General features: G+C 34.1%; 1 protein-coding gene across 1 annotated transcript; it reads left to right on the plus strand.

Annotated features, from left to right (window-relative positions):
- Positions 1 to 3,641: 3,641 nt before the first annotated feature.
- On the plus strand, positions 3,642 to 9,432 carry LOC112024949 (sulfate transporter 2.1). The gene is made up of 12 exons (XM_024057599.2): positions 3,642 to 4,071; positions 4,170 to 4,218; positions 4,311 to 4,518; positions 4,614 to 4,788; positions 4,957 to 5,022; positions 5,098 to 5,328; positions 5,421 to 5,547; positions 5,896 to 6,182; positions 8,236 to 8,429; positions 8,520 to 8,605; positions 8,807 to 8,883; positions 8,997 to 9,432. The coding sequence occupies exons 1-12, from the start codon at positions 3,745 to 3,747 to the stop codon at positions 9,138 to 9,140; spliced, it is 1,971 nt and encodes a 656-aa protein (XP_023913367.2). The 5' UTR covers positions 3,642 to 3,744; the 3' UTR covers positions 9,141 to 9,432.
- The last annotated feature ends 932 nt before the right edge of the window (positions 9,433 to 10,364 follow it).

Here is a 10,364-nt window from a genome sequence, read left to right on the forward strand (position 1 = left end):
ACCCGAATTAAATTTTCTAGAATTTTCACGATAACTATTTGGTAAAGTATTAAAATCCTATTAATAAATTGTGAAATAAATAGATTGGATTTTACCCTATCATTTTTAATAATAATAATAAAAAAAAGAAACAAAAGAGTAATGTCAAAGTTATTATAAATTTTACTAAATAAACCATAGAAATTGATTGGTCAATTTTTAAGCACAAAAGGCAAATTTTAGAAGTTATGAAAAAAATTGTAATAGGGTCTCAATTATTTTTGTAATAATTTAGTCTCCTTCATAAACTTTTTATAGTTATAAAACAAAAGTACGGAGATAATTAAATAATAATAAACTCTAGAGTCTAATATTATTTTCAAGTTAAATTCAGAAGTTTCAAGCTCATGATGTCCACACCATAGTTTTAATTAAATTACTATAAATTGAACATTTAATGAGTCTATCTCAACCAAAATTACAGAAATTTACTTAAGCTACACTTAGTATTTATCTAAGTACTATGGTAAAAATATAATGTTGGTTCCTAAACTTTAATCCATTAGTGGTTTTAGCCTCTAAAATGCTTTTGTTTTTTAGTGTTTTTTTTTAGTTTTTTTTTTTTTGGAGTGATGATGATGTGTCAGTTTTTAATTTAGTCATGTTATTTAAGAGACTAAAGCTTTAAAATTTGGAGACTAAATTCTATAAGGGACCAACAAGCGCATATATATATATATATATATTCAAATGACTTTATTTGTTAAATTGGTCTCAAATACTTTAAATATTTATTTACATGCACGTAATTAAATGAGCATGTCATATACAAATCCTCCCTCCAAGTCAAATCCTGGTTACGCCGTCCGAGTGTACGAAATAATGTTTCTCTTAGGACATGAACATCTGAATTTATTGCTTATACATAATATGTTCAACATGGCCAGTGTTTCCCTCAAGCTTAGCACGGTGTTTCTCTATATAGATATGTTCAACATGGCTAGTGTTTCCCTCAAGCCTAGCACGGTGTTTCTCTATAAGCTTGAGGAAACACTGACCATGTTGAACATATTATATATAAGCAATAAAGTGCAATCCCACTTTGACGAGTAAGCGAATACCCTTAAATCTTAATAGCCCATCCATAATGTCCACATTGCAACACGTCATTCTTTTATGAGGTTAAAACTTAAAACGGTAAAGCTAGCTCATGAGTATGAATGTATGTTCGGTCATATTTCTTGATAGACAGGTATTGGGAGTTATTCGATTAACTCTATCAAGATCAGTTGCATACAATGTTATGAAAGAAAAGACCACAGTGAATTTGATGAAAGCTTTGTCTAGCATGTATGAAAAGCCGTCTTCTAACAACAAGTTGTATCTGATGAAGAAGTTATTTAATCTGAAGATGGTAGAAGGCACTCCTGTAGCACAGCATCTAAATGAGTTCAATACAATCACTAATCAATTATCCACGGTGGAAATTGAATTTGACGATGAGGTTCATGCATTGATTCTTTTGGCTTCTTTACCAAACAGTTGGGAAGTCATGAGAATGGCGGTGAGTAATTCTGTAGGGAAAAGCAAACTCAAATATGATGATATTCAAGTTTAATTTTAAGTGAAGAGGTTCTCGGGAGAGATGCAAATATAGACAATGCACAAGATCAAGCTTTTGTCACGGAGAACAAGAGTAGAGGTAGAAGCAGAGGACCTAATGATTGGAAATTCAATGATAGGTCACAATCAAGAGATAGATCTCAGTTCAAGGAAACTAGAGAATGCTTCCATTGTGGGAAAAGCACTCACCTAAGAAGAGATTGTTGGCATTGAATAAGGAAAACAATAAAGGAAAATATGAAAAGAATGATAGCGAGAAAAATATTACAGTTGCTGTGATTGATGAGGATGTTGTGGTGCTCTCTATTGAAAAGCAAAAGTGTGAGCATGTTGTTAACAATGATGTTAAGTGGGTTGTTGATTCTGTAGCCCCCCACCATATTATCCTTACGAAGGGGTTGTTTACCACGTACAAAGCAGAAAACTTTGGTACAGTGAAGATGGATAATTCTAGTTACTCAAAAATTGTGGAAATTGGTGATCTGTGCATTGAAACCAATGTTGGTAGCACTATGATGTTGAAGGATGTGCGACATATTCCAGATTTAAGGATGAATGTGTTTTCTACATTGGCTATGGATCGAGCGGGTTATTGTAACTACCTTGGTAATGGAATATGGAAACTTACTAAGGGGTCATTGGTTGTTGCAAGAGGACATGTATGTTGCGGTTTGTACAGGACTCATGTGAAGACCTGTAAGAAGAAGTTCAATGAGATTAAAATTTTTGAGAAGACTCCAAAGATGAGTGTTGAGATTAATGGTGTTGAAACCAAGAGGGTGAAATTCTCATTGCCTAATAGTGCTTCAGAAGAGGAAGTGGTAGGTGATGAAGAATATGAAGATGCTAAGGCTACATGGGATGACGATGAAGTGAAAGATCCTAGAGGTCTTAAGCAGGGGGAGCAATATCCTCCACTAGATATTGTTGAACTTGATTATGAGAAGAGGATTGCTGGAGAACATCAAACTGTTAGCTTCAAGAATAATTGGGCTTCTGATGAGGGGGAGCCAAGGGATTGGATTAAAGAGATCCAAGATGAGATTAATTATTTGAGAATGAAAGGGATTGACGTTGATGAGGTGTTCTCAATATTGGTGAAGATAATGAAGAAGGTCAAGCCTTGTGTTGGCTTGACTGACATAGAATTGAATTGAAGAGATAGAATGAAGATCCCCTCCCATCGGTGGGTTGGAGAGGGAGATTGTTGTGGGTCTAGCCCGATTATGTGGCAAGAGAGCCACGTGGTTTAAAACTCCTATTAGAAATAGAAGACCTCATGAATTCCAATTTGTATTTGAGTAGGAGTTTGTGTGATACAAGGATGGTGTGGCGGCTAGGGTTATTTAAATAATGATTATATGTGATTTTTTTTGGTGTGTGCCGCGTAAGAAAAAAAAAGGGATGCCGCATAGTGAAAAAAGAAGAATAGAGAAAGAGGATTTCTGCCTTTGAAAAAGATAATTTATGTGTGAGAGCAAAGAAAAATAAGAGATTTTTTTTTTTTCTTTAACCGTGAGGCATACACAAGAATTATTATAATTAATTTGATAATAGTGAAATTATTCGGAGTTTGTTCCATAATTTTTCCCTTCAAAGAGAAAGAGTTTTCTACATAAATATTTGTGTTCTTATGTGTGATTGCTATTTTTTTGATAATAAAATTTGTATCCCAACAAGGCATTCAACGCTGGTAATCCGTAGCATGAAAGCTGTGTATTCCTAGGACAAACACAGTAGAGGAGCCGAGGTAAATCATATCAAAAATTCGTAAAGTTGCATATCTATGCACTAATCTTAAAAAATAATTAAGATCCATTCTAAGATCAGTATAAATTAAGATTCACCTCTTGGCACCTTCAATGGATCTGATATGTTACGTGAAATAAGTTAACATTAATTTTACAACTGGGGTACACTTTATACCTAACTAATAAATTAATTTGCTGTATATAATAGTGTTTTTTTTTTTTTTTTTGAAGAAAGACCCACCATTGCATTTTGCCTTTTGCTGTGTGTGTATATATATAAGGTTATGCAATGGTCCTTGCATTTTACACCAAAAAATAGTCTTGTAACATTGTTACTCACTTTGCCTGAGAGAGTGTCAGCTTTTTTCACGTTCCCCCAAACACTTCAACTATGGCTGCTCCAGCCATGCAACAAACCTCCACACAGGAGGAAAGCCCAGACCTTGAAAAGAATGGTCATGCTGAAAGGGCTCAATGGGTGCTTAATGCACCCGAGCCCCCAGGTTTATGTAGTGAGCTCCTTGATTCTGTGAGGGACAAGATTTTACCTTGTGGAAACAATTTCATGTCCCTCAAAAACCAGTCCGGAAGAAAACACCTTGTGTCTTTCTTACAAGGTGTATTTCCTATCCTTGTTTGGTGTCAAAGTTACACTGTGACAAAATTTAAGAATGATCTACTTGCGGGTCTAACTATTGCTAGCCTATGCATTCCCCAGGTAAACAAAAACTTTTAACATGGAGATTACTATAATTAATACAATAAGACTCCTAAGTTTTTTTTTTCCATATTGCCTTAATGTGTGTTTCAATGCAGAGTATTGGATATGCAACTTTAGCAAAACTTGATCCTCAATATGGCCTCTGTAAGTGACTTAAATATGATTATTGAATGCCAATCATATATATGCATTAACCATTGTGAAGCTTATATGATTTGATTGTGTACTACTCATAGATACAAGTGTGGTACCACCTCTTATCTATGCTGTAATGGGGACATCAAGAGAGATAGCAATTGGACCTGTTGCAGTTGTTTCACTGCTTTTGCCATCAATGATTCAGAAATTACAAGATCCTGGGGCTAATCCAATTGCCTACAGAAAGCTTGTTTTGACAGCAACTTTCTTTGCAGGAATCTTTCAAGCTACCTTTGGACTGTTCAGGTGAGTGATTCTCTTCTCCTTATTCATGTTGGCCTAGAGTACATGATCAACTAGTACTTTTCTAATCATTATTTATTTTCCTTTCAAATATACAGGCTAGGATTTCTTGTAGATTTCCTATCCCATGCGGCTATTGTGGGGTTTGTGGCTGGAGCAGCCATAGTAATTGGTCTTCAACAACTAAAGGGACTGCTTGGGATTAGTCACTTCACAAACAAGACTGATGTAATATCTGTAGTGGAAGCAGTTTGGAGATCAGTTCATCATCATGTATGTTCTTTTTCTATCTTTTCCTTTTCCATTTTTTTTTTTTTTTTTTGGTTGAGGTTTTTGAAAAGCATATATTCACAAAGTACAAAGAGTGAAAGATTAAGAAATATGAGAGAATCTATTCTCATTTGAACAATTCATTTATTCTCTTTGTTTCTTTATTTGCAGTGGAGTCCTCTTAACTTTATACTTGGGTGCTCATTCCTGATATTTATCCTAATCACAAGATTTGTGGTGAGTGGCATGCAGTGATAACCTTTTACCTTTTGCTTTATTTGGAAATTCTAACACCCTCACTGAATTCCCCAGGGTAAAAGGAAAAAAAGACTCTTTTGGTTATCAGCCATTGCTCCTCTCCTTTCTGTTATTCTATCTACTCTTATTGTTTTTCTGACAAGAGCCGATAAACATGGAATTAAGATTGTGAAACACATCCAAGGAGGCTTTAATCCAAGCTCAGTTCATCAGTTACAGCTCAATGGCCCATATGTTGGAGAAGTGGCAAAAATTGGACTCATTGTTGGTGTTGTTGCACTCACGGTGGGTGACCAATTAATCAATTTTGCAAATGTACAAAATGATATACCTTAAAACTTCCTAGCTAACAATAATGTTCCAAATGTTAACTGTAGGAAGCGATTGCAGTTGGTAGATCTTTCTCATCATTAAGAGGATACCACCTTGATGGAAACAAAGAAATGTTTGCCATGGGCTTCATGAACATCATTGGTTCATTCACTTCTTGCTATGTTGCAACCGGTAAGCTTCTTTTTGCTTTCTTTTCTAAATTACCTCACTATGGACTTTGCCAACATAACCTAATTAATATAGCATTCTCCTTTTATTTTTAAAGTCAAAAATTTCACCTTATCCACATTTATGTTTGAACTTACTAATTACAATAAATAATGCTACTAACACAACATTTTCACAATTGTTAATATGGTTTATTTTGGTTTGAGCAACATCAATTTCACTTGAGTATGTTAGTTATGTACTAATTACAATAAACCATATGCACAGTTGTAAAAAATACTGTCTCTATACTTATTATCATAATCTCATTTCATCTTAACTAACAATTAAATAAACAATTAAATTATGCAGGTTCTTTTTCACGCACTGCCGTAAATTTCAGTGCTGGTGTGGAAACTTTAGTCTCCAATATTGTGATGGCAATTACAGTGCTGGTATCACTGCAATTATTCACAAAGCTATTGTATTACACTCCTATAGCAATCCTTGCTTCAATAATTCTTTCTGCTCTTCCGGGACTCATTGACCTCCATGAAGCGTACAATATTTGGAAGGTTGATAAGCTAGACTTCCTCACCTGCGTCGCTGCATTCCTTGGTGTGTTGTTTGTATCTGTGGAGATTGGCCTTCTAGTTGCAGTAAGACATTTTTGCTTCTTAATTTGGTGCAGACGTGTGTTATCATGTTAGGACATAAATTTTTCTATGTTATACGTTAACTTTCTTAATTAAATTTAATTACATTGGCACATACATATTAACAAGTGCTACATAAATAGTCTTGTCTTCCCGTGTATAATTAAATTAACCATGTGATTTATTGGGCAATATTACAACCATATGGTTAAATTTAATTAGAAAAATTAAATTTGGTGAAACATACCAGCTTATAGTAGGAGAACATAGAGGTGATTCAGTGTATGTTTGGATTGCACTAAAAACAACAGATGTGCGCATCTACGTTTTTTTGTGTAGGTCCCGTGTACTATTCACGGGATCCGCAAATAGGATTTTAGCAAAATTTTCTTTAAAATTGGATCTACGGAATTATTCACACATTTAAAAATTATTTTGCTACAGTATTTTTAATTTTCAGTAATAAACGATATCCAAACAGTAACAATAACAAGCCTTAAAAAGACTGTTGAAACAAATATTAATTAAGGAAAGGAAAAAAAAAAAAAAGAAAAAAAAGAAAGAAAGAATCATATCCCACAACTCGTAGAAGAAAAAAGGCTATGGTTTAAAGTTACAGTTTCCATGAACTCCAAGCAAGTTTCCTTTTTCTTGTGTGTGTTTGTTTCTCCCACCAAAAAAAAAAAACAACTACTAGCAAGTTAGGCTGTTTGTCAACTTNAAAAAAAAACTCCTAGCAAGTTAGGCTGTTTGTCAACTTCCCCTCTCTCTCTCTCTTTCTTCTTTTTCTTTTTTTCTTTTATTTTTTATTTTTTTTTTAATGTTTATGAAAAAAGATACTTTATTTCACAAAAGAATAGGAAGGCTATCCATCTTTAACTCCTCCCATATAAGTTCTAAACTTATCTGAATTCTTGGACAAATCGCCTTCGGTATTTCCTTTTCGCACCCCCCACTTAACAAAAGCATTTCACAAAAAAACAAAAGAAGGCAGTAATATATCTTACAGAAAGGGTATCAATATTATATACTAGTACCAACTACCCTATATATTATGAATGGTGGGAAGTCATTTTGATTCACAAAACCAGTGAATGTGTGGTTCAACTCCTCATGATGGATCCCCCAAAACTATTTTAGGACTTATCAATTTTAATGTTAGTGTACCCCACCATTGTTCTAATGCCACACGCGTCTTATTTCAATCAAAGTTTTCTCCAGTGATCCCAGTTCTAGAGACAACAAGCATGATAAAATGGGTGACGTAACGAGTGCATTGTGTGAGACCACTATTATTTTCAGCTGGTGGGTTGGCCCTCGTTTTTTAAAAACACCGAGTACCTTTGAAATGGGATTTGACACCCAAATAGTGATCCCCAGTTCCATTGCAGTCCATTAATCTATTAGGCTTCACTAGAGTATATATTAAAATATATTTATGCAAGTGTTTTTTTTTTTATTATTTGGTTAAACAGGTACAGTTTCTTAATTATATTCCACATTACACTGCATGGTTGTTTGTGTCATTTTTTTTTAGGAATAATTAAATTCAATCATGTAATTTATTAGTCAATAAGAACATATGGTTAAATTTTTTTTTTTTTGCTAACCTATATGGTTAAATTTTATTGGAGAACTTAAAGTATAACATCTAATGAATTGTATCTAAGAATTGTCTTGTATTATGGTAGTGAAGTGTGTCATGAAAATGAGTTGAAAATAACAACACCAGATATTTTACACGCTCCATTTACTGTACATGAACTTAGTTTTCTTTCTTAAAACAATGGCTAGTTGAAGAAAAAAAAGTTAAGGAAAGTCTATATGCAAATCAATTTCCTCAAAAAAGGGTACGAGCTTGCAATTCAAACTCATTTGTTGCCGAGCCTGGATGATAATAGGATTGGTTAAAGAACTATAAATGTGGTGTATTAAGTATAGTCCATCCTGACAAGCTTGTTAAGGATCCATAACCAATCTTAAATTTTGGGACTAAGGCTTGATTGTTGTTGTTTCTATATATGGCGTACTTAAGTAAACTACAAGTGTGTTGCAGATAGGAATATCATTTGCAAAGATCATTCTCATCTCAATTCGACCGGGGACAGAAGCTCTAGGACAGCTTCCTGGAACTGATATGTTCTGCGATATCAATCAGTATCCCATGGCTGCAAAGACTCCTGGGGTTGTGATAATCCGTATCAAGTCAGCCTTGCTATGCTTTGCAAATGCCAGTATCATTAAAGAAAGGTATATAGGTGACAGATACATAACATACTCACTAGAAACATTCAAAATCAAAATTATGATGAATAACTACTTGACTGTTGTTTGTTCTAGGATTATGCAATGGGTTACTGAAGAGGCGGAGGACACAAAAGGAAATGTTAGAAGGACTAATCAACTCGTAGTTCTTGACATGTCCAGTAAGTGTAGTTTTACTACATAGAGAGAAAGCAGGGATGTTAATTTGGTATTGAAGATGTCCTTGACGAAACAAGTCAAATAATTATTGTTGGACCATCATATTTGTTGGACTCTTATTTTAGCTATAATCCGTAAAATTTCAAGAGGTAACTGCTTTCAGGAGTTGGTTAATTTTGATTTCTTGTGTTTTACCATGGTAGGTTTAATGGACATTGACACATCAGGAATTGCTACCCTGCAAGAATTGCAGAAGAATATCACCTCACATGGAATGGAGGTAAGGCAGTGATTTTCTTCTTTCTTTCTTTTTTTTCTCTTCTTTGTTAATATGGGGAGATTGACATGATGGATTTCGTTTTGTTCTTTTAACCAATTCTCTCTCTCCCTCAGTTAGCCATTGCTAATCCTAGGTGGCAAGTCATTCACAAGCTAAGGCTAGCCAACTTTGTGAGTCAAATTGGAGGAAGGGTCTTCTTGACTGTTGGAGAAGCTGTGAATGCAAATCTCGATACAAAAAGGGCTGGTTCCATTTAGGTGTGAATGCCTCTATCAAGAAGACTGAAGCTTGCTTATCTCTCGTGTGTGACCGAGTCCCGTACTACTTATGTACATATAAATGGGACTCAGAAATTAATAATAAGGTGAAGATGGTTTCGATCTCCTCACTCCTAGTAGCAAACAGGAGTGGAGTACAAAATAAGATATTCAAACAGCTTTGTTTGTGGTGTGGTGTGGTGTGGTGAGTGTTTTGTATTAGAGATATGTACTATATGCACGTGTGTATTGTACTGGAGTTATGTGATATAAATCTTCTCTTTATGTTGTATTGTATGTGTAATTTTATATCTAGCAAAAAAGTGTGTGTAATTTTAGGAAAATTATTAGGTATTCCAGGAGTATGCTCGCTATTTCCCTCTCACATAGGGACAAGCTCCAAAGAGGGAGTATACTCCTGGAGTATCTAATAAAAACACAAAATTTTATAAAGTTTTTTTCATTAATCTGAAACAAAGTGGGAGTGGGTCATCATTTACCAAATTGGCTAATGGATCATTACCTCCACTGCCAAGATTTCAACTCTTTAGTTGACCCAACAAGTACTTCAATTTTTCTTTAAAATCCGGCACTTCAAATCATTTCATTGGTGATGGGAAGGAATAAGTATATGCAATATCAAATAAAGAGTTTATCAGGAAAAAAAAAATTGCAATATCAAATTTATTGGCATTGCAGGGTATGGGCAAAAGAGGAAAAAAGAGTGGTGCCTGAGTTTCCAAATACTTAAAAAGCACATATTGACCTAAGGTTCTCTTATTCACATCCAAAGAAATTTTTTTTCTCGTTTTAATCCGTATTTCTAATTTACAAATTAGTCTCCTAGATTGCGTGTCAAGCAAATGACTTGTTTTCAGGCATTTTCTTGCTGAAATTAAGAGAAATCGTTTCACTTTGATGGTTTGTTGATGTGTTAAATGATTTTTTTAAGGCATAAGAGAGGATATCATTAAGAAGAAAGATCGAGTAAAGTAGCATATATAAAGTTCACATGGTTAAGGCCCATAACTTAATCACAAACTCTAGATGCAGTAAAATCCAGCATATCCAAAAAATAAACAGTCGAATAAAAACGAATGACAATAAATCTAATTAACTTTATAGAATGTAAAGTTAATATATATATATATATATATTTTTTTTTTTACATTTTAAAGGTTAAGAGGAGAGCTACTACGTACATAGTAATAAAACGAATGACAA

The sequence above is a fragment of the Quercus suber genome, unplaced genomic scaffold (assembly GCF_002906115.3).
Source record: "Quercus suber isolate HL8 unplaced genomic scaffold, Cork oak 2.0 scaffold_6, whole genome shotgun sequence".
In the NCBI taxonomy this organism is placed as follows: Eukaryota; Viridiplantae; Streptophyta; class Magnoliopsida; order Fagales; family Fagaceae; genus Quercus; species Quercus suber.